The sequence below is a fragment of the Sinocyclocheilus rhinocerous genome, unplaced genomic scaffold (genome assembly GCF_001515625.1).
Source record: "Sinocyclocheilus rhinocerous isolate Xijiao unplaced genomic scaffold, SAMN03320098_v1.1 scaffold447, whole genome shotgun sequence".
Lineage (NCBI taxonomy): Eukaryota > Metazoa > Chordata > Actinopteri > Cypriniformes > Cyprinidae > Sinocyclocheilus > Sinocyclocheilus rhinocerous.
The window spans coordinates 498896-524238 of NW_015648653.1; the positions used below are offsets into that span (position 1 = coordinate 498896).

At 38.7% G+C, this 25343-nt stretch overlaps 1 protein-coding gene across 7 annotated transcripts in view; it reads right to left on the reverse strand.

Moving 5' to 3' along the window:
* Positions 1 to 792: 792 nt before the first annotated feature.
* The window catches only part of LOC107710169 (SET domain-containing protein 5-like), a 44826-nt gene continuing 20275 nt past the window's right edge, over positions 793 to 25343 (reverse strand). For 4 of the 7 annotated variants that reach the window (XM_016514909.1, XM_016514913.1, XM_016514914.1 and 1 more), the window contains 21 exons: positions 17963 to 18246; positions 17318 to 17376; positions 14633 to 14820; positions 14390 to 14428; positions 14010 to 14255; positions 12118 to 12266; positions 11822 to 11939; positions 11556 to 11665; positions 11207 to 11453; positions 11008 to 11088; positions 10191 to 10406; positions 9755 to 10096; positions 8724 to 8969; positions 8377 to 8500; positions 8007 to 8269; positions 7819 to 7875; positions 6022 to 6507; positions 4298 to 4557; positions 3532 to 3677; positions 3348 to 3430; positions 793 to 2937 (listed from right to left, as the gene is read on the reverse strand). In XM_016514909.1, the coding sequence (XP_016370395.1) occupies positions 2398 to 2937; positions 3348 to 3430; positions 3532 to 3677; positions 4298 to 4557; positions 6022 to 6507; positions 7819 to 7875; positions 8007 to 8269; positions 8377 to 8500; positions 8724 to 8969; positions 9755 to 10096; positions 10191 to 10406; positions 11008 to 11088; positions 11207 to 11453; positions 11556 to 11665; positions 11822 to 11939; positions 12118 to 12266; positions 14010 to 14255; positions 14390 to 14428; positions 14633 to 14820; positions 17318 to 17376; positions 17963 to 18246 (4284 nt within the window). In that variant the 3' untranslated portion in view covers positions 793 to 2397. The remainder of the gene's footprint in view (positions 2938 to 3347; positions 3431 to 3531; positions 3678 to 4297; positions 4558 to 6021; positions 6508 to 7818; positions 7876 to 8006; positions 8270 to 8376; positions 8501 to 8723; positions 8970 to 9754; positions 10097 to 10190; positions 10407 to 11007; positions 11089 to 11206; positions 11454 to 11555; positions 11666 to 11821; positions 11940 to 12117; positions 12267 to 14009; positions 14256 to 14389; positions 14429 to 14632; positions 14821 to 17317; positions 17377 to 17962; positions 18247 to 25343) is intronic. The other 3 variants (XM_016514910.1, XM_016514912.1, XM_016514911.1) reach the window with 3 other exon arrangements.

The following is a 25343-nucleotide window of genomic DNA, read 5'->3' on the forward strand; positions in this document are numbered from 1 at the left end:
CTACACACTTCAAGTTATTTCAACTGAACAGGTAAAAATGCACGTAACCAGCAAAGTTTAAGCCCTTGTTTTAGCGCAGTGATTGACAAGCGAGTAGGTGCTCCTTTACTGCTGTTCAAACACATTTGACTACATACGTGTATACTATGATTGCCATGTGGTCACATGCATTTTCTATCACCTTTAAATAAAAGTAGACAGACGGACTATTTTGGACCCCATTTAGACTTGTATTTAGCATTGTACACTTGCCCAAACTCACATTTTAATGGCCAGTTTAAAAAGGGCTTTAATGAGTACAATGAGGTCGAATTTTTTCTATTTCTTTAAGGCCCTTTATAGACCTTATTTTGCAACTACTCCATAGGGTGTTTTTAAATGTTATCAATAGAAATAAACCATTGTTATCAATCATCCTGAGCTCTCGTACCAATATTCAGCAAATGCTAAAACTGGTTTTAAAAATGTTCACAAACATTTTTATTTAAAAAGCAAAATGTGATGCATTTTATGTCACGAAAAGGGGAAGGGTTCAAATTAGGTTTAAAAAATACAACAAAAACATGTCTATGGATGCTAGAAAAGTGCCAACTGTTTGTGGGGTTAAGAAGAGGTGAATCTCAATCAAAACCTTATCCCATAAACCCAACCCTAGACTGTTACAATGACACTCAAAAGAAATATCATGCAGCAAATTTGGTGTACTATATTTCTCTGAGAACAGAATGACACTTTACCCAAGTACACATGATCTTGTAGTTAAGGTGCTGGTAAATTTCAGATCACATAGTCTTTTTTCCTTTTCAAGAGACATTCATATAAACCAGTGAGCTAAGGCTGACCACATTACCTGTCATCATTTCAAGATCTTTTTACAATAGGGCAAAACAAAAACAGACTTAATTTTTTCTGTTGTTGGACCACGGTAGAATAAATCCACCAAGCAGACAACTTTGATTCTCTAAATGCAACAGGGGCATCGGTTTTGTTTGAAGTGTGGTCAATATCCCACTACTGTGGTCATCATTGCACATGACTTGTTGATCTCACCGTTTAAGAAAGGTGTCATCCAAGGGAGGTACAACTTTATGCCTATTCTGTTAAAAAAAGGCTGTCCCGTGAGCATCTTTTTGTAATTAAAAAGTGGGAAAACACTTAAATTTGAAAGACCACAGCAGCAGCACACTTGCTTTGTCTTATTTACTGATCAAACCATTTGGCCATAGCATTTCTTTACTCTCTTCCTTTTGAAAATGGTGGTTGGAATGCAAGGACTGGTCAAGGAGAGAAAATTAAATGAAGAGAATGAAGTTAAAGAAATGAAGTATACACTTAGGATTAAAGGGCTTGGGAGGGTACACATACTTTTAACAGAGTATAAACGAAAACATTTCTGCAAATTCTTTTTGGCAAAGTCATGTGCTTTGCGAGTCACAGAGAGGCTCTTTAACAATCATTGGAAACAAGTTAAAAAACAAAGTTTGAACTGACAATTGCATGTTTTTACCTTAAGAGGCAACCATGATCACATTGGGAAACAAAATAAACAATTCAACTGGACCAACTGAAGCACCATAAGATCTGCTTGTCAAGTATTATATATCAAGTGAGTAGTGATTTTATGACACTAACATGAGAATTCGACAGGCTAGAGGCCCATCAGACCCTAACGATCGCTAGACACTGGAATGATTCAGAGTGAGGAAATAACTCGCTGTTCACTTAAGAATTACTTTCATGTGCATTCAAAAACACTTTGCTCTGAGCCAAGCATGCCATCCATGAACGCACTACTCGACTGTTCTGATGACGACTACTGATAAAACTGAAAACAGGAGAGTGTATTCCGAGTCAAGCGTGCAAAGCATCTTAAAGTAAGAGTGCCATTTCATATGGTCATGATATCATTCATTAGACATGAAAGTTGAAAACTCATCAGCATGATCACTTTTACTCTTAGACAAGTCTTAAACATGAAGGCCTACTTTTAGAGAAATGGTTTTGTTTCACCACTGGTGCTTAACTCTGTAAATTTCCTTACTCCTAAATACTTGCATCTCAGTGTGAACACATCTTTGTAGCATTTGGGTGAATTTTCAAAATACATTTAAATCTGATTATATACTCCAAACTAGTTACTTTAATGTTCCATTGATTTGATCGTTATGAAGTCCACACTAAGTTACATGTAACTGCAGAAATTCAGTTTTTGGAAAAAGATAAAAGGAACTGGGGAAAGTAAAGAGAAAAAAGTAGACCATCCATACAGAACTCAATACATCAAATTCCCTCTAACAACGCATAGCTTCTCCACAGGAAAAAGTGAGGAGGATGTCACACTTCTCTTTCTGACACACACACACACACACACACACAGATACACTCACACTGTGGGTCCTAAAAGGTCCCTGACTGTGTCCATACCCCTGAACCCTGTAAATTTAGTTGTGGATAGTGCTGTGCTCCAGAAGCTGTGAGATGTCTCGAGTTAGCCTGACTGGGTCTGTCTGTTCTCTGGCTGTGCACTCTGGACGACTGGGCCAATCTGGAGCCATGAGCACCTTGTGTGTGTGGTACTGCAGCGCTGTCCATTTTAAGGTGGCCTCTGGCGGGTAGAGAGAGAGCAGCAGACAGGGTGCTGTCCAACAGTTTAGCTTTAAGGCTTGAGGTGTCCATTCCACCTCCACTGCTGCTGTGAGGATGTGGCGCACACACTGATGAGTCCACTGAGGAGATGGATACTGTAGAAGAGGACGGGCTTTCTTGGGTGAGTGGGCTGTGTGTGGGCAGCTTTAAAGGATAGTAAACCGGCCCCCCAGAGCTGCAGCGGGGAGGGGAGGGGCTTACAGATGGACAGAATGGAGAGGAGGAGCTCTGCTGGTCGTAGGCTGGGCTTTCCAAATGCTGATGGGATTCTGGCTGGAGAGGCAGCATCTGCTAGATGTTCATTAAGAGACAGATTTAACATATGGTTTCCACAAACATATTAAGCAACACAACTATTTTCAACATTGATAATAATAGGCAATGTTTCTTTAGCACCAAATCAGCATATTGGAATGTTTCTAAAGGATCACGTGAGACTACAGCCTGGAGAAATGGCTGCTGAAAATTCAGCTTTGCCATTACAGGAAATAATTACATTTTTAAATACAAAAAAAGTTATTTTAAGTTGTAATCACTTTTCACAATATTACTGTTTTAACTGTATCAGCCTTGGTTATCAAAAAGACAAATAAAATAAATCTTAATTATTCTAAACTTTTGACTGGTAGTGTATGAATTCCATGACATTAATCAAAATATCTGTTCTTTTTTTCTTCGGTTGTGCATCATGAACATTCTACCTGATGTGGGTGAAGAGAAGGACTCTCTAAGGGAGACGCCAGAGATGAGCTTTGAAGATCAAACATGTCCATCTCAACAGCATCTGACAAGACAGAGAATTAATACAAATCTGCTGATAGCATACTCAGTTCTGTTACGGAAGAGAAAACAAATAGAAAAAAAAAAAAAAAATTCTAATCATACCAGAGCTCTTGTCATGACTGCTGATTTGGTCATTAATTCCGGCATCTGCTCTTTTAAGGGCATGCTCTATGTTTAGATTACCCCTCAGAACACGCTCCAGAGCACCCTGTCCCTCCCTCAACCGCTCAACTGATGTAGAGACCATCCTGATAGACACAGAAAGTCACAGTCACATTCACGATGACCGTTCATTAGGAATCTGTGAGAATGTGTATGAAGAGCTAGAATTTAGCAGGACCAGGTTTATTATCGTTAACTAAAACTATTTTTTTTTTAAACTGAACTGTAGAATAACTAGAAATAAATAAAAACTAAAACTGAAATTAAATAAATTAAACCTAAATAACAATACAAAAAAAAAAAAAAGACAAAAGCACATCAAATTTACCAAAACAAACAAAAAAAACACTGCAATGTCAACAACAGCACCAAATACTGAGGTGTTTACAATCACATTCCTCTGGTGCGTAGCCCCAAAAATAGTTTAAAAAATAAAAATAAAAACACAAAAGCCTGTACACTTCAGAAGTCTTTATTCAGAGGCCAGAAAAACACATAAATACTCGGTACATACCACAAAACAACATTTTTATGGCCTCTTTTTTTTTTTAACCAAGAATAAAATAAAACTGAAACTGAAAATATAAAATTAAAAACTAACTGAAAATCTTAATCAAAACTCCAACAGTGTCAAAATAATAATAAAATTACACCGAGCAGAACTGTTGACATAGGTTGGTATGAATCTCTGTGTTTTTTTACTCACCAGTGGTTGGACTCTGGTCCACCCAGCATTGTGGTCTGTGTGTGGTTTCCAGACCTGATGCCAGGAGGACTGACCTCCTCTATCTGTGGAAAAGCTTGGCGTTCTGGAGAGAATGAATTGTGCGGAGAGACTGAAGGCTGAAAATGTGTGCGCGGCTGTCCTGGAGACTCTGTGCGAGGGCAAATGGAGCTGAGGTTTGTGACGTGGGGTGCTGGGTCCCGTGGCCCTTTCTTTCTTTCCCTGTACTCCAGCAGAGAGACCTACATGGAAAGAAAGTGTGTAAGAGTGACTAAAAGATGCACAAGGATGATGAATATGCAAGCAGTTCTGTCCTTCAGTATAATTTCTTAGTACACGCATGCATCATAACATTCACGTTCACATAAAGCAACACATGCATGATCAATTGATGTAGAATGACATCCATCTATAACTTCAATGAGTACGAGAAAGATACAACATGCATTATTACCCAACGCTGCTATTCAGAAAAACATCACACTAAAAGCCACCACATTAAATGCTCATATTAACCCAATCAAAAGCTATTTAATAAAATAAAGATGTGCATTTTTTCTTTCAGAGCTAAACAACTTGCAAAACTAACATCAGGCCATGAGAAAAGTTTAGGATTCTACACTCCATAAAGGCGAAGAAAAACCCACATACACATACAGACATATTCACCATGAGAATTGCTTTTAGATTAGACAATGAAAGCACTGGTGTCTTTGAATGAATACAACCCGCTCTGCAGCAGTTGACTATTTTTCTTTTTAAAATCAATTTGCTCAATACAGATGAAGGAGTACATCATCTGGAGATGCAAATGTTATGGACATGCACACTTCTAGATGGAGGCCACTTATGTGATATTCACCATGTTCTGCCCTGGCTTGAACTGGCCCCTTACAGCTAATGCCTGGTACCCAGACAAGCCAGCCAGCTGACTACCAGCACTCACCATGACCCTCTGCCTTGAGAGAAGGGTGGAAAGAAAGATTTTGCAAAAGTTTTAAGAGCAAAGAGGAGAAGGAGAGAAACGGAGCGAATCAAAGACAGAGCAAGAGTTTCATGCAAGATAGAGGACCACCCTTCACGATTTAAATGTATGTGAGAAAAAGGAAGGTGAACCGCTGAGATTTTCCCAAGCTTTTAGAATAGTTCTTTTGGGATAAACAGTTTGAGTTCATAGTCCAGCAGTTATTACTTATTATTACACCAAGTCAAGAAATATCCTCTGCTAACTACATCTGTCCCCAGATGTTCCCACAAATAATAATAAACTGAACATCAATATTTGTGAGATTCATTTCATCTGAACAGTTTTGAGGTGAAAGTCAAATTTGTTGTCACTGGATAATGATGATGTGGGAATTTATTATATGTAGGATATCAATTTATTAAATTAGAATTGTTTATTAATGGAGGATTTCTGAACAGAAGATTTCATTTAGATATATGTGGTATGGGGAAGATAAAAAGAAAAGAAAACATTTTATTTTGAAGTGACAAGTTAAAAATAGACCCTTGGAGGAAGATGCCCCAGTTAGGATATGTTAACATGGGGGTCATCTTATACCTGTAGTTGGGCAAGATGGTCCCCTTTTATCTATCTCAATGTATTTTTACAATATATTGATGATACATTACCATCATCCTGTACATGCTAAAGAAAAAACAAACTTGTAAATTGGAGAAACTGATGTGGCCGTAAGACTTGCCTTCTTCTTCTGTGGTGGATTGCTAGGGTGGGGGGATGTGCTGCTCTCTGAATATCCACCTCCAAACTGTGTGTCCAGATACATTGAGAGAGAGCCAGACCCCGCCTCCATCAGCAGCCCCTGGCTGCACATTGTGCTCAAGTCGGAGTCAGCCGTGGACAAACCTCCCTCTGATTGTGGGAAGTGTCGGTCACTTATAGGACCAGTGGGTAAATTGGCATTGAGGGGAGAGCAGGTGTAAATGAGGTTAAATTCTGTCCTAAAGGCCTGTACTCTGGCCTGTGCCTCACTGGCATGTGAAACCAAGGAAGAGTCACATAGACTGGACACAACAGCTGAGCTGCGGGGAGTCCCACCACCAGATCCATTCAGAGAGTCTGGAGCAGCAAGTGAGAAGTCATCTGACACAGGAGCCGGGCTTCCCCGGCTTGTGGAAAAGTCAGGGAAGGCAGTGACCCGTGAAGTGAAATCTGGTCGCAAACAGGGCTGAACAGAAAAAGAAAAAAAAAAGGTTTAAAAAGTGAAATTATTAAAACACAATGAAAAACTTTCCTTATGAACATTCCTTGTATTTTAATGGGTAACACTTTTCAATTGGGTCCCATTAATTAATGTTAACACATTACCTAACAATGACCAAAACATTTGTTACAGTTTTAATTAATCATGTTAGCTCAGGTCCATTAAACAGTATAACAGATGCAAATTTTTAATGGTTTTAAAAATGTGTTAATAAATGTTGACATTAACATTAACTAAGCTTAATAAATATTTTAGAAATATTTTTCACCGTTAGCTCATGTTACCTAATGTAGTTAACTAATGTTAACAAACAGAACCTTATTACCGATAAAAATGGTAAATTCTATCAAGCCACAATTAATGTAATTCACTTTTCTTTTTTTTTTAGTTTATTTGTATAGCACATTTCAGTGGCTAGCTTCAGTTTTCAGTTTGTGGTAGCCAAGGTTATTTTCATAAACGAAAACTAAAACTAAGACGAGAACGATTGATGAAAAAACAATTTCGTAAACTGAAATTTTTTTTTTTAGTAAAAAGGCTTGACTGCTTCATTTTGTTGTATATTTGTATAATTTTACCATTTAATCAATCTTAGCATGCGTTAATTCTGTGTCGCTAGACATTTGCCTATAAGGCTAAATTATGCCTTTCCTAAGTCTTTCTTTGGCCTGCACAAAATAAAAACTAAACTAAAACAGCAATATTAATGAAACTAATAAAAACTAAACTGAATTGTATAGCAAATTTGAAAACGATATTAAAATAAAACTAATTTAAAAATTCAAAACTGTAATAACCTTGGTGGTAGCTTCAGTTTAACTTTAAATAAATATATTTAGGCCTGCTGTTGATAATAAATGTTGTTTATAATGAATGCCTCTATAATTTGTGTTTGTTTTATACTTTTATTTTTTTTTATTCCTGTTCTTAATGCTGTTAAACTTAAAGGATTTTTTGTGGAGTAAGAATACATGTAAAATGTATGTTTTTAAATATTTAGTTTAATTTAGCAGTATTTTACATTACTTTTGAATGTAACAATAAATTGCCACTTAAACACCAATGCAACTTATACATGTTTGTTTTTCTCTCAACAATACACTTTTGACCTGATATGACTTATTTTCCAGTAAAAATGATAGATATATGCTTTTTGGCAGACAGTTTTCTTCTTAATTTTAGTCAAACAACATCATCAACACATCTTCCAAACTTAACCATGATATAATACAACCAAGCAATAACACTTCCATGTATGTGCGCACTGAAACTTACTTCTGGAGTCAGAGATTCTGATCTGTGCACAGGAGAGACCTCAGGAGAAGAGATGTTCTGTAAAAAAAAAAAAAAAAGTAATGTATAAAGCTATTATTTCTTCTATTACTACAGCAAATCTCTACAAGCTGCTGTATTGAGACAGAAGTCCATTTTGTGTGTGTGTGTGTGTGTTTTCATTTGTTCACCTCAAACTGTAGAGGCGTATTGCAGCGGCTGGCGGGCCGGGATGTGAGAGGAGAGTAGGAAAACATGGTAGCATTCAGCATCTCTATTTCCCCACCTAAATAAAGCGAGCAGGGAGTCATAAGCGAATGAAGAGGCGTTGTGGGAAGTTCAGAGGGCAGAGGTGGGGTGATGGGGGACAATGGTCGTAACAAGAGTTCAGAAGGTGGAGCTTCTGTTTCTGATGAACACTTCAATTTCCTCTTCTTAAATGGTCCTGCCAGCTCTGAACAAAGGGCAGTATCAAAAAATACTAGTTAAAACCCCAAATCTCTGATACCAAGGCACCTAATTCACATTCTGCTGTCTAAACAGTGGAGTACGAGCCATTACCAGGTTTAAACGGTTGAGAGCTGCTGGTGCTGCTGGTGTTACTCTTGTGGGAAGAACTGGACTCTGTTCCATCCTCCAACAGGCCAGATAACATGCTCTCATCCAGCGCTTGTTTCATCCACCTCTGCTCAGACAGACGTACACAAACTCATGCTATGTAGCCACAATAACAATAGGAGCCACAATACAAACTTAAATTGAGACTACCAAGTCTTTGGGCAATTCAGCTACAATTTAATCTACATCTTTAAAAAAAAAATCTACAAATTCATTTTCAGGCAAAATTCTAATGACACTGTAGATGTGTGTGTTCAAGTTAATTTACTTGTTCAGTAACTCATTCTAACCTTCTTGCAAGAACCATATGCAGGGTCAATCATAAAAGGTCGCCGGCGTCTTTCAGGGTTAAAGGGTGAACCAAAACGAACATAGTGTTTGGGGGCAGTACAGATGAGAGGTGAATGAGATAGTCCTGGCAGCATGTTGAGGGTGGTGGCGAGAACTGTAGGGTCAGTGGTGATGCGTAAAGGGCGTTCCACAGACTCCTCCACCCGCTCTGGAACCTTGTCATTTAACCACTCTGTCACCAGGTACTGTAAATATAAATATTACATTACAGCTCTGAAACACAGCTGACCACAGTCAAGTCACTTTTAAATAGAGTTTTAAACAATACAGATTATGCCAAAGCAGTTTTACAGTGTTAAACAGGAATAATACAACAACAGTACAAATGAATAATTTTTTTAAGTCACCATGAAATCAAAGAGGACATTTTTAATGGAATATTTGAGTGTTATGCACATCACACATGCACATCATTTTTGATCATGCGCCATTTTTAGCTCAATACTGGCCTACAATCCCTCTCCTCAAGCAACCTGTCACTCACATGAGATCGCAGCAGTTAGCAAATGACAATCAACCATCCAATCAATTCTAAACGGACAAAGTCCCGAGCTACATTTTTTCTTGTTTGAAAAGCCAATTTACATCACAATAGAGAAGAAAAAACAACTTCCATTTTATGACGATTTTAAAGTCACCACAAAATCGGCTATTTTTCTTTTTTTAATATTGCAGTTTTTTTTTTTTAAATAAATGTATCCACACATATCAATCATTATTTTTTTTTTTTATTCAAGTAAAATTCCCCTCTTGCAATGACATCTCTAAGTGTGCAAGGGTTGGACAACCTGTCAATCACGAGAGATTGCAGCAATAGCAAATGACAACAATCCAGCCAATTAGAGCAGTTTGCAGTTTGGAGAACAGGTAGAATTAATTATTTGCGTTAATTGTACAACACTGCAGTTCTCCTCATGACTTATGACAAGAAAAACATGATAATTACCCCAAGTATGTAAGATGAACTCACCTTTTTGGTTTTTGGGCATCTGACATTTGTCTTATTACCCATCCCTGAAGAGGTGGCTCCACATAGTTCTCCATCCTGGAGACTCCCACAGTTTGGAGCACCCTCTCCCTGGCCCTGCTCCCTGAGGCCTGCCCCTGCACTGCTCTCTTCACCGCCCACCAAAATTCCCTCTGCTGCTTGCTGAGAAAGAGCCTGCCGCTGTCTCCGAGCACGCTGGGCTGAACTGGAGCGGTACCTTGAGATGCGACTCTTAGGACGTGGTTTGGAACTGCGGGAAGTTTGCGCTTTAGGGGCAGGACTGGGTGTAGCAGGGGGCTTTTCAGAGTCAATATCTGTTGTTTCCTAATGATGACAATGAGACAGTGAACGTGTGTAAAAACACACAGCCATCATGAGCTAAAGCTAAAGTTGAGAAAAAGGAGAAAAAATTAACTACCACAGCAGCAAAGGAGGTGCGCCTTGTACTGACTCCTCCACCTGCTCCTGTATTTGGTACACTGTTTCCTGCTGTAAGTGAGGGCACTTCTGCCTCCCCTGCTTCCAGTTTGGTTTCTTCAGGTGTAGCCTGCGCTGTACCCTGACCACGTTTCTTTTTCCTCTCAAGGTTCTCAAACATGTGCATTATGGCCTCTGCCTTGCGTTCTTCACGAGACTGAAGGGGGCAAAAGGAATAAGGGGTTAATACGTTAAGTATAGGCCTATAAAATTCATATAGTTTTTTTTCCCAAATTCAGTTTTTTCCATTTTCATTTTTCTGGATTCTTCTTTTTTAGGTTTTAATTTTCCTGGATTCTGTTTTAATGGTTACATTTAATTTTAGTAAATCATGTCTAATTAATTGAAATCATGAAACTTACACTACATTTAACAATTATGTTTGACAAAAAAAAAAAAGTTTAACAAAAATATCATTTTTAGGGCCCTATGAAATTAGATTTCATGTTTTAAATAGTTTTTCATTTTAATTTTTCTGTACTGCATTTTAACAGTTTAATAAAATGTTCTTAATAAAAAAGCACATCTAAACAAATGAATTCATAAAACCTCAACAATTTATTAACATTTTTACAATAATAGGGGCCTATGAAATGTTGTCTTTATTAATTTATTATAATAAAATGAAGGCATAAAACATTAACAACTTAATTAATGTTTTAAAATGTAATCAAATGAAAACAACAATTCCCATTCTTTTTTAATAAATTAAACGGCATGTATTGATTCATCACTGTTCTGCTCTGATGAAAGCTTACACGTCTGTTTGGTATAAGAGCTCCATTTTCGTCTAACTCCTCCTCTCCATTCTCCAACGTCACTCTGTCCATAAGAGCATCCTGTAGCACAAAAACAAGATCAGCTTCATCATCATGTGAGATAATCATCATCATTATGCGGCAAAGCAGCTGCAAAAAGCAAGTAGGCATTTACGACTGTTTTTCCATGAACACACACCTCTGTATCGCTAACTCCCTGTGCCTCATTTGCATCTTCCAGCAGGTGGTTGCTTTCATCAGAAACACTGGTTATGAGCCTGTCCCCTTCCATCTCTCTGCGTCGGGCTCGTCTCCTTCGTGTTTCTGCTCCAGGCAGGGCAAAGTTTGAAGACTGGGGGGACAGCAGTTGAAGGGGGCGGAGATTGTGTCTCTGCACAGGACAGTCCTGATTGCCCTTATGACATGCACAATCCACTTTATAATTACTGTGGGAAAAATTAGAGAAAAAGTGTCAATACTCACAACTTCATATCACAGTTTATTTAGAATTAATAATAGATGCCAAGAAATTAATTTGAGTGACTAACCAGCAGCTAAACTCATAGTCAAAGCCGATTGTGACTTCCGAATCTTTTGTTATTTGAGCAACAGCATAGATACACAGGTGAATCATCCCCTCTGCTATCATGTGCCGCACCTGCGAGATAAAAGTAATATAATATGAATCAAATTTAGTCAGACTGTTACTGAGCAAAGAAACTATGAACAGACACACTCTATTTATGTACAAATGTACATATAGGTGAAGCAACCCTACTATGTCAACAGTTAGCAGTCAACAAATTAAGCACACCTCAGCATTGGGTGTGCACGATCTTCTGATAAACCGTGCATCATTGCCAAATGTTCGGGCATCCACACACATCTCCACTTCGTTGAACTTGGAGTAAAACAGGACAAATGGATATGGCCTCGAGTGGAGACAACAGAAGGAATTAGGAAAGACTCTCAATTTACAATCTATGTTTTACAAACAACATACATTTGACTAATTTTACAAAATTCACCCTAATTCTAATCTAATTATTAAGATAAGATCAACTAGATGTTCAACAATATACACAGATGCAATCACAAATACACTCTTACTTTTTGAAAAAATGTCCGTTGACTTCAAACTGCTGTCTGAGCATGACTTTGCCTCTATACTCAATGATGAGTGTTTCAGGGTCCAAATTCCGTGCAGCTCTGAGAATCTTCCTATGTTTCTGCACACGTGTTACACGACCCAGCTGTAACTACACACATTAAATCCTTGTTGGTAATTGTTGTAAATAATAATAATTATTAAATGAAAATAGCACAGTACATTTGGAAACAACTGTTTTCAATTCGGTAAAAGAAAATCATTTTACAGATTTTATACATTTTTAAAGCCATTAAAATGAAGACTGTGAATACATATATACATACATATAATATGTATATCACAGATTAATTTCAAATATTATAACAGAGTAACAGGCAGGGACACACAATTGACCATATGCACGGAGCGTTCTTTAGAACTTCCGCATAAAGATAAGCCAGCTCGTAAACTTCCGGTGAAGTGCCATTTGATGTTGTGGAATATATAGACCAATTTCAGTGTTTGCAAACAGTGATGACGTTTTTGTGGGCGGAGCCTATCTGGTGGCAGAAAATGAGTTTTAACGTAGCAGTCTATTCAAGCCATGGAATAAAAGAATAAAAAATTAAATTTTGAGTTTATATTTCAAAATTCTGACTTTTTTCTTGCAATTCTGAGATTATATCTCACAATTCTGGTAAGAAAAATCAACTCATCATTCTTTCTTTTTAGTTTATAATCCCACACTTCTGGCTTTTTTTCCTCAGACAAACTTTTTTTCAACAAAAATTGTTGACTTGAATAAAGTTATAAAGTCCGAACTAGGAGATATAAACTTGCATTTGCAAGAAAAAAAGTCCGAATTGTGAGATAAAATAGGTAAATGTTATAGGTTTAAAATAGTATTTCATGCATGTATTTCAACTGTAGGGCTAATACAATATGTCCCCTATATGAATATTATATAGACCTATTTTTTAAATCAAATTTATGCTTTAAATCAGTGTTTTTCTGCCACCACTATGCGCGCGCAGCTGCAAGTGACGCAACAGTGACGTCTACTCCAAATTGGTCTATAGGTGGAGACTCCTGAGACCCTCACAGAAACCTGGCAATGACTCGCGGCTCAATTTAGCAGATTCACTCACGTAATTTTTTACACTCGTGTATGTCATTCCTGAAACTGCATACATGGACGTTTGGTCCTCTTAGACAAACAAAACTTTTCTTCAAATTGTGAATGGATTATGTAGAGAAAGGGCGCTCCCCTTATAGCACAGTTGATTTTGACAGTTGACCGGAAATGGCTGAGCTGGCTTATCTAAAACCAGGAAGCAACTGTGCATATAGTCAATTGTGTCCTTAACTCTTGCTGATCAGTAAAATAGTGTTATTTGCAAGATTAACATACTCAAGCCATGTTTTCCAGTGACAGTTTTTACACTGACTATGTGAGTCCATTGAAGATTAATATTTTATAATAAATATATGATATCTTATCTCTACAATTAGTTCCCGTTCTTGAATTTGATTGGCTGAGTGACATTCCAACAGTGCTGATATAAGCAGTGGGACTTTTAATTATTTGTGTTCCAGATAAGCTGTCAGTCTGTATGTTACTGGTGGTCATGTGACCCTTTCTGCGGGTTATACTGTTACACCATTAGTTGGTGACAACCTGTCTTTTAAAGCAAATCATTGACTCTGATTATTGATCCATTTAGGAACAAAACACCACTAATGCTGTGTTGCTCATGCTTTGGCTTTGTTCGGAATCATTTTTACTGGTGCACCCCCCTCCCCCCTCCCCATTGTGTTTTATAAATACTATCTATGACATTTAATACATGATACAGTCTTAAAGTGAATTTAAGACTTTAACACTTTGATGAACTGTGAAACCCATCTATACCTGCATTTGCGCGCCCAACACAGTGTTGTTGCAGGCTAGTTCTGTTCTATTAATGGTGTCCATGGCGACAGTAGATGGGGTGGGGGACGAGTTGCCGTTGGCACAGTAGTGATTGAGGAGGTTCTGTACATCAGCACTGTACTGGTTAGACAGAGCTTCCTCGTACTGGTCCGTCCACTGGCGAATTCGTGTCTCCCATCCTTCTGTTGTATTCTCATCCAGAACACTAGCCTCAGACGCGGAGTTCTGCAACAATCAGAGGGTGTATTTGATTAAAGATTCATCTGGTTAATATTAGTCTATGGTAATGAACAGTACTAAAGCTTATTTCCAAAGAAGAGGCGGATCAAATTTTTTTTTTTGCATATTTGTGTCCATACCTTCATTCTCATGGATTTTCTGGAACCCTCTCTGTAAGCCTGAAATGAGAATATAAATTTTTATTATCATATAATATAGAGAGGATGGGAAAACTGAGAAAAAGTGAGACTGAGTTACACACGATTCAAACTCCATGAACATGTTCACTTGCTCTGACAGAAGTGACAATTCAGCTACAATTCAGACTTTTCACATTTGCCGTCTATGTCATGTGAACAGGATTGTGCGTGTATGTGTTATACCTTAACCTTCTTGGCTTTAGGAGTAGTGCGTGTTTTCTCTGTGCTCTTCTTTCTCTTCTTAATTTTGTTGGGTTTGACTCTTTTGACAGTGAGAGTGATGCTAGTGGGTGTGTGTTGAGTGGCCGTGTACGACACAGCAGAGGCTGACATGTCCTCATCTCCACTCTCTGTTGCACTGCTCTCGCCCACTGTAAAGGCAGATATAAATCAAGCTCTAGGCCTGTCACGATAACAACTTTTTGTTGTGCGATATATTGCCCCAGAAATAATTACGATAAGCGATATTATTTGTCATTTTAAAGACCATTTTATGCCACTGAATATATAATCATAATGTAACAGCATAATAATGCAAGAAGGCCTACACACTTTCAAATTACAACAAACTTTTCATTTTTAAGAATTTAGATCATGGAAATTAAGTATCAAATATACCTTAAAAAACCTGAATAAATAGTACAAGCTCAAGACTCAGCATGTCTAACCATCAGCACACGAGAGAGCATGGTGAGGTTGAGACAAAAACACACACACACAAAAACAAAACCTTAATTTATCCCTCACTGTGATAAATTTAGAAATATAAAAACATACCCAGAAAAACAACACTTATTGTTCAAAAACTGTCAGAAAATGCAACAGATGAAAGAAAGGTATTACTGGGAAGAGAAGTAACAAATGAAATCAGCCACTGCTCTGATCATCATATTCAAGAGTTGTCCCCGAACATCTGTAACCATATTCTTAACAGTCATTGAAGCCTTGTTGAATATATCTATTGATTTATGAATTAAGTATAACTGTTTAACTGTAATGCATTTGGTTTTATTGTTACTATTAGTGTTGAATAGTAACGGACAGATGTTATCTGGATTATGTACGGTTGATAAATCTTTCTATCCAAATTATTGTGGGCAAGAGGTTCTCCAAATTTTTACAGTGAGTTTAACTTTCACACATCATCTTTCTTTATCCATCAAAACTATTAAAACTATCAGTTAAATATTAAAACTTAAAGGGGACATCGGATGCCCATTTTCCACCTGCTGGTATGACTCTTTAGGGTCTTCATGAAATGTCTGCAACATACTTTGGATAAAACTCCTCAATGATCGTGTAAAACAACACCCTTTTCACCTTCTCAAAAACAGCTCTGTTCACAGCGACCCGTTTCAGTGCATGTCTCTTTAATGATAATGAGCTACTGCTCACTCCACCACTCTCTTCCATGGGGTGTGTAGACACAATACACATGAAGTGCTGCCATGGACTCCGTATATGGCTCGGAGATGGTCATATTTAAATAGATAGCTATCTACATACAAATCGGCTGCAAATTGAAACAGCTTTCTGGATGACAGTTTCAGACTCAGACAGCCCATAACAAACTGGCTGTGTGTGGTTTTTTTTCAGCTTTTCTGAGCTGGCAGACACGCCAGAAACCTAACTAAATGCAAAAAAAAAAATACTAAAAAAGTTAAAGGGGTCATATGATGCTATTTTAAAGATCATTATTTTGTGTATTTGGTGTAACAGAATATGTTGACATGCTTTAATGTTCAAAAAACACATTATTTTTCACACATGTGACGACCCCGGGCTGGACTCCGCTACGTCCACGGTGAAAGCCGATCCGGTGATCCACAGCGCAAAGTTGTTGTATTTCCTCAGCAACCAGCACGGATCAGCTCCAGGCATGACGAAGCGGATATCGTCCTCTTTTGGAAGGCCAAACAAAGTAGTTTCGCTTTCACAACGAAACACACAGCGACTCCACAACATGGCAGCGGCGGCAACAGCAAGAATTAAAGTTACGCCTTCTTTCTTTGCGTGCACATTTGGGCGGCATTATGCAAATATTTCCACATAGTGACGTAGGTATGTGGGGGCGTGTTAGAACGAGCCGTTTTAGGTAGGTGTGGTTGACTCTTAACTTTTATAAAGAATATCTCTTTGGATTTGAGACTTTAGTCTATGCAACTTTACAGATCTTCCTTATGCACCAAGAGCTTATAACACTTCAAAGTGAAAGCAAAACTTGAAATCGCATCATATGACCCCTTTAAAATTTCATCCGATGTCCCCTTTAAATGCTGAGACAAGGCTTTATCAAGTCAACATGAAAGTATGCCATGACAAAGTTTTCCTGTATAAGCATAGAACCAAACTGAATCAACATCAAACTGATTTAAGCTGAATAACATCACATGGTCTTCTGTGGAACTGCTTACAGCTGAATTGAACTTGTTTCATAGTTAATGAGCTTTACACAGACATTGAACTGAACTGAATAAACACTGAACTGACTGAATGACGACACTATTGTCTTGTTAGAGCTGCTTTACAGCAGAGTTTGAATTTCTCTCATATTTGATGAACTTTGCATCACTGATTCTCTTATTTTTTCCATTTATTAATGTGACGCTACTTTGAAAGAATGAATGAATGAATAAATAAAAGTGACTTGACTATATAGTTTTATTGCCAATACTGGTACCTTATTTATTTTACATTCTTATTTACACATTTTTCCTGGCACAGTTTTTATTGTGTTTATTGATGATTTGGCAATATTGAAAACACATAAAACGATATTTTTGAAAAAGTACTTTGAAACTAAAACTGAGAAGCTAAGTGATCCAGAGTGAGTAAGATCATGTTGATTATCATATAAGAGAGTTTTACCTGAAACATTCTCTGCTTTTCTGTGCTGCCCATCCAGCCCTTTCTTCTTCTCCAGACCCCTGCAACAAGAACAGTCCTTCAGTTCACATTCTCTATCCATTACAGCAATAACTAATTGCCATAACTCGGAGTGAAGCTATTGGTTCTTATAAAGGTGAACCACTGCCGTGATAATTTAGCCAATTTACATATACAGAGAGCTGATTTAAGGCCTAGGCATTTGAGGCTGGACAAACTTTTGTTTGTTTGTTGTTTTAAGACGTTAAAAATTAAACTATAGACCTCTGCAAAAATGTAAAATTGTCTCTCTACTAAAGTGAATTCAGTTTGATGGCCATTTATTTGTTTGTGAGATCAAAAATAAAAGTTTCACCAACCAATAAGATCATTAGCTTAGGGGAACATGTTGACATTTCCCGTAATCATCGGTTATATTTCAGTGATGGACTGTATTTGGCATTAAATCAAGTGAAATCAGTATTTTCTGAAGGGTTAAAGCATGTGTATTTTACTTTCTTTGGGTGTGCGAACTGTTCTCAGACAGTGACGAAACTGTCATTTTCAGTGTGAAAATCTGCTTGTGATTTAGATACCACTAAAGCACAGTAAAATCTGAAATTAAATATTCAGATACAAATCACCCACCTGCATCTCTCACACTTAATGAGAAAGCCATCTTCCATTAGACGGCACGGGCACCAAGAAGGTTGAATTGCGCCTTCCACCACCTCCTCCTCCTCCGAAGAGCTCTCACTGTCAGCAGAGTTGTCTGGATCATTGGTGGGGAAATAGGGTCGCGATCGTCCCAGTGTACCATTGCGTTCCGTATGGGAGAAAACGGTCTGGGAGAGTGGGGAGGCAGGAGGGGTGGGAGGGGGTGGAGCTCCATAGTTATGATCCTGACAACACACAATGGAAGACTGTTGCATCTTCAAACAACGGTGTTCAGGCACAACAAAAGGGAAAACGAAAGAGAGAGGGGGAAGAGAATGAAAGGTGGGGAGCAGGGAAAAGGGGTAGGAAGAAAGAAGAGGTGGGAATGAAAAACAAAAATGTGGCATTCAAAAGTAAACAATATTTAATATAGCTAAGAATGTTTTGGCTAAAGTATCTTAATTAAACTACAACCATAAAACTAAATAAACTTAATTTAAGTAAACGTTATTTTAAAAAAAATGAGGAACCGTACGGCTTAAGACAAATTGCTTGTGATGTTTCTTATTTGAAAGTTGCCTTGGATAATAACATTTGCTAAATGATTAAATGCAAATGTAACTTATGTCCAGGTTGATTTGCAGTTCTGTTCAAGTCAGGTTTTTGACTTTGTGGCTTTGGCTGTTACAATAAACTCAATTTAGTTCATGGTAAATTCACTTCAATTTTATACTGTGCGCCAAGGCTAGTGGAACTGAAATTATAAATGTATCATAATGCACAAGGTTATTTAATATGATTCAGCACCATGCATGTAGGAGCTAAGTCTAATACTTTAAGCTACGGAGTTGCCAGATCCCGGAATAATTAGGTTGACGCGCTTACTTTGTTTGAGGTTCCGTTGTTTTCTTCCTTATTGCATGTCTCCATAAGGAACAAGAAGACCATTCTTCTGTTGCATCAACATACACAGTTTATTGGTTCCACAAAACACCAATGTGAATAATGTCCAATTCAATATCCAATACATACACCAAAACAAAGTTTACAATGTCCAGCAGTTTCGCTCTTGTCGTGTGTTGCGCCTGTTGCATGGCCCTGCACTACATTGCTATGCGTTGCGATGTGGTCAAAAACCTTTTGCCCTTCCAGGTCAAACGCCTACCTACAGCAGTAGGAGGGTTACCTATATACTAAAATCTTGTAACGGTCACAGTGCCACTCAGTGGTCAAAATGAGAGTAACATATCACCTTATTAAACACATTTTGGCTCCTACACCCCGACCCCTAATTGTTAATGGTGGACAAACATAATTCAAATACAATAAAAAGAAGGAGCCAAAACATTATCATACACTCAGTTAGAAAAACAGTCTTATTTAAACTTCATGTAATAGACAAAGCTTGGTTATTGGTCTTTTAATGATGCTGGTTTTGGTCTGCAACCTCACACAAACGTACCAGACCACGCTTATCTGAAAAAATCTCTAGGTCGTTGCCAAGAGCCCAGTAACTACGAGGAGCCGAAGAGTCTATAATTACTGTCTCCAGCAACCAAACTCCTTTTCTTCTGATTCCACTTTTGCCTCTCTTGAAGCACAGGCAGGTATTCCCGTAGCCATCTTTTCCAGAACAGATCTGGAAGATATTGCACCTGTCTCCATCGTCGTCTTGTATACTGGTCATGAGGTTCAAACACACCAGGTGGTAAAGCTTTCAAGAGAAGATGTTGCCAAGAGCCCAGTAACTACGAGGAGCCGAAGAGTCTATAATTACTGTCTCCAGCAACCAAACTCCTTTTCTTCTGATTCCACTTTTGCCTCCCGTACCCATCTTTTCCAGAACAGATCTGAAAGATATTGCACCTGTCTCCATCACCTTCTCATACACTGGTCATGAGGTTCAAACACACCAGGTGGTAAAGCTTTCAAGAGAAGATGATGATTAGGCGTGAGAGGCTCCAGGTCATTAGGATCGTAAGACAGCTTGGTATTTTGTCGATCATTCAAAATGGATTCCACTTCACAGAGAATTGTGAAGTCCATCAGCATCTAACCTTTGTTGACTTACAACAGAGCTGAGAACCCTTTTTACAGAGTGTATCATTCCTTCCATGGTGAAACAGCTGGTGGATTAAAACTCCAACAAATTCCAACCTGTGACAACACTCCTTGAATTTTGTCATGTTTCAACGTAGCAAGAGCCTCCTTCAGTTCTCTTTGTGCCCCAATAAACTTAGTACCATTATCAGATCTTAGATATGTCACCTGTCCTCTCCTGCTAATAAAATGCCGTAACACATGAACTTGCTACCTCAAGATGGATAGCCCTGCTTGCCATACAGGTGAATGCTACTCCATCTTTTACAGGTTACTCTTCCCCTCTTTACTTCCATTGGTCCAAAGTAATCTACTCCAGTGTTGGTAAATAGTGGTAAATCAGGAAGGATCCTCTCCTTTGGAAGATCTGCCACCTTTTGTTCAGTTGCTCTTCAATTATGGCGTCTATAAAAGCCACACCCAGAAATGATCTTCCTGACAGCCGAGTGGGAGTTAGTAATCCAAAATTTCCTCCTAGCTGTGGACAAAGAATGACTTCGTCCACCATGACCCAGATTTTCAGAAATGTCCTCACTGAATTTCCTTTGCTGACAAACAGCGAACGATGGCTTTCTCTGCTCCCAATAGATTATCCAGTGTCAAGACAAGACTCTTAGGTGTCGCTGTGACTCTTGATTGCTCAGACTGTATGCCATTATCTTTTGGATTCTTTGGTTCTTTGGATGACCAGCATTTGTATCCTTCTGCTTCTTTCTCAAGCAAATTCTTTCGAACAAGATCATTTTCAACTTTAGAAACCAGGTGACTTATATTTTGAGCCTCCTCCACTCAGAAAAGTAAGCAATTAGCTGGTCAGTAGGATTAAACACTTCATTCGCACTAATGAGGTTTACTGTGATTTCTAGTTTGATCCCCGTTTCATCAGAGTCTATTGAGATTCTTTAGTGTGCCTATAGGCCAATACTCCTGCAACCACAAGGCGGCTGGGACCTTCAAGCCACCAAATGTTCTTCAGAAAGTCTCTGACCTTTCCTCTTGATGAGTCTTCAGCTGGATTGTCCTTAGAACTGACACATCTCCATTGTGAGAGTTCAACTCTTTCTCTAATGGTTGTGATCCTGTTGGTCGCAAATGTACGGAAACGCTTGTCTTCATTGTTGATGTACTTCAATACTGAAGTACTGCCAGTCCAGAACACTGAAACGTCTATCTGGATTTTCAATTCTTCTTTTAACATTGCGTCTACCTTAGTAGCAAGCACAGCTGCCATCAACTCCTAATGGGAAATGGTTACAGCCTTCAGTGGTGTCACTCTGGCTTTACCAAAAAGAAAGGCAATGTGAATGTAGTTCTCATGATTAGACATTCTGATATATGTCACTGTGCCGTATCCATTTTCACTGGCATCCTGCAAAATGGTGTAGTTGAGTGTGCCTAAGTTCTTCAAAATCCCCTGGCTTAATCCATCTGTCCACAGTGAATGCAGCTAACAACTCCAGATCTTCCAACCATCTTTTACACTGGCTTAAATTGCCCTGTGGTATGGCACCATCCTGTCCACAACCTCTCCTGCAAAGTTCCTGTTGCATCATCTTGGCAGACAACATGACTAGCAATAGGAACCCCAGAGGATCGTACAGCTGGTGATCGAAAGCATGCCAAGTCTGTTAAGAGACTGATGTTTTACCTCCAACTTGAATTGGAATGAGTCCATTTCCACACACCATTGTAGGCCCAATGCTCTTTCAATTGGAAGTTCATCTCTATCTAAATTTCAACTCTCAACTTTGGCCCTTTGCCCCACTGAGACCCTTTCTGACACAGAGCAAAAAGAGCCTTCATCATCTTTATAGCTTCCTCTTTCCGTAGTTCAACTCAACAAGCAGTCATCCACATAGAAATTCTGCTTGAGGGATTGAGTCACATGAGATGGAAAATCAAATTGATTGTCATCTGAAGTTTTCCTCAGTGCATAACTTGCATAGCTTGGAGAGGAAACTGCATCAAATAGATGTACATTCATCATATACTCCACAAGTCTTTCAGAGATGTTTCCATCTGGCCACCAAAGCAAACGAAGCAAATTTCTGTCTTCTTTAGCAACCTTCACTTGATGGAACATAGACTGAATGTCACCTATAAAAGCTATGGGTTTCTGTCTGAAACGAGTGAGAACTTCAAGAAATAAGCTGGTAAGATTAGGACCTTGCAGAAGTTTGTTGTTCAACAATGTTCCCTGAAACATTGCTCTACAATCAAACACTACACAAATAGACAATTTTCTTGGATGGTGGACACCATGATGAGGGATGTAACCATACTTTCCCAATTTCACAGTGCAGCTGTTCTTGAGGTACTTCTTCTGCACAGCCCTTGCTAATGACATCTATGTATCCTGCACATTCCTGGTGAAAACCATGGTTGTTGAGAAACTTTTTCTTCAAACCAAGGATCTGTTGCTTTGCCAGATTGCTTTTAGGCAGATGGACTTCTTTAGTCTTAAAAGGTAACTTCAAACAATGCTTCCCATCTTGACATACCTCTGACTGCTTCATGATTTCCATAAACCTGATGTCCTCCCTCGACATTTCTTTCTTCACAGTTCTTTCATTAAAGTCATGATTGTATGGATTGATTAACATTTCCTCCAATCTGCACACCGCAATCCTATTCACTGTAGCAGTTGGAGGCTCCATATCTAGTGCACCAGTTTCCATTCAGTGGACCATTGACAACCCATCCCAACACTGTCCTAACAGCATATGAGCTAGTCCCATAGCTGTTTACTATCTCCCAAGGTTCCAACATCTTTGGAGCATTGGTACCAATCAGCAAGTCGACATTTGCTTTTATGTTTGGGATGTGCACCTTTGATAGGTATGGAAACTTCAGATGATATCAAGTTGTCAGTACCTACTGGCATTTTCTGCTGTGTGAGAACCTCAGAGAGATGAAAGAAGTTAATGTCATCCAGACTAGATACTTCCAACCCAGTCAAGAGTAAGCTGGAACTATGGCTTGTTGCCCCATTGTACTGAGCAGAAACGTGACCCGTTTACCTGAAATATTCAGCTTCTGTATAAGCTGTTCTGAACAGAATGTAGCTGAACTACCCGGATCCAAGAATGCATATGTTTGTGATCTTGTTTCCTTTAATGGATTTAAATTGTACTGGGAGAATGGACAATGCACATAGGTCCTTACGGGCCCCTGTATGCCCACATGTTTTTGCAAGAAACTAATTTGTTATCCAATGATTACGGTTTCACAGCTGCTGATTGCCCTTTGATGTGAAGCACCGTAGGGTGAGTTTGATGACAAACTTTGCAGGTTAAATGCCCTTTACATTGTCTCCTCATGTGCCCAGTACACAAGCATGCAAAGCAAACTCCCTTTTCCCTGAGAAAACATATCTTTTCCTTATGCTTTTGTTTTTATTTAAACTGATCACACTCCTCCAATGAGTGATTATTAGAACAGCATAGGCAAACAACCATGTCAGTCTTCCCCCGAGTCTGATTTTGAACTCCCAATTACTGAACGTGAGTCTATGTTTGTTACCGTAGAAGCAAAAGTATTTCCCTTCATTCTTTCCTTAGGCTGTGACTTAAATCTGGTCAGTGTCTTTGTTCAAGTGACACCAAACAATGACTCCTGAATATCGCCAAACAGAGGGTCAGAAAGCAATTTTGAAATAACACTTCGCATGTTTGCAGGCATATCCAGTTCTTGCATGTACTGGAGCTCCTCCATTACATTGCAACATCCACACAAACATAAAGCACTGCAGTGATTTCACATCGTCAGATTTCACGGGTCTCCAAGCAAAAGCTTTTTCAATTTAAGCAGTAGCAATTTTATATTAATTTCCAAAATGTTCCTGTAAAAGACTCTTTGCTACTGTGTAACCACGCCATATGTTGACAACTACACAACAACTCTCGTAAATTGTTCTAAATAGTACAAACAATCTGCCTTACTGGCTTTTCCTTCCACACCGTGCTCGAAGACTTTTATAAAGGTTCTGTATTGAAGAGAATCCCTGTCAAATATGGGAATATCTCATGATGGCAATGACATTGAATGCTGCTGTTGAACCAAGGCAGTTGTGATCTCATTTTGCCTATGCATTATGGTAAGTATATCATTAGATGGATTCTGACCAGTTGCAACATAGTATATAGATTGCTTGTCCTTTAATTGAGAAGTTGTATGCTGTGATGTTCCATGTACAACTGTTGTTTGCCATTGTTTATTAAATCCATACTGTTGGCTTGTAGCAGTGTTAATCCAACTCTCACTTGTGTAGGGATTTCATATACAGGACACAGATATGCCACTGAATCACCATCATGAGGCTTCGAATTAATCTAATCAAGAGATACCACAGAGATCTTTTGTATCAGGACTGAAAAGCCCTTTCACGACATATGGATACCTCGTGATCGTGAATGTATAGAACTAGTATATCCAGCAGGAAAAGGATGAGTAAATTAACTGATGCCCTCAGGCCCGCGAACACGGGATCTATACCGCGTGACTGCCGCATGACCCATTGAACATCTGCTTTCTGCCCTGACTGAAATCCCTTTTGTCACAGACAAAGAAACAGAGTGTACACAGACAATCATTGAAAATCATTGAAAGTATCGGAGCAACTATATTCACAAATAATATGTTTTATGTCTTAAATATGTGTGATGTGTTATTGAAACCATGATATCTTAATCGCTGCTTTATAACTTTTCTTTTTAGTTAATTACGATTACTGTGTATGCAAAATACCTGTTGTTTGAGTTTGAATGAGAGCTTGTTTTATTCACAGAACATTGGTGTAAGTGAATAATTGATATTCAGCATCATTTTCCGGTGATGATAGTTTTATAAGAAGTTCTCAAAAACTTGCAGAAATACTCGCCACAAACAGCATGTGATTCATGCATGATAAGGAACCGTATGGGGCGTGGATAAACCCCGCAGCCACCAGCTGATTGGACCACGACCAGTGGGCTGGACAAAAGTCAGCCTGCTTAAAATGGACACAACGCTCTCGCTCGTGGCTCGCTCGCTCACTCACTCTAAAGAACTTTGGCTTTCACCTTGGTGAGCGCTACAAGCGCTTCCCACGCCGTAACACCGCCCAAGCGAGACCATCTAAGAACTCAAACACTTCAGAGAAACACGATCTTCAAAGTCTTGCAAACTCAGGCTTTTAGCAGGACTGCTGAAGCCTCTTCCGTAACCCGGCAACCAACCACTCCAAGAGTTTTAGGTCGCACATCAACTATTTGGCCAGCTGATAGTAAACAGA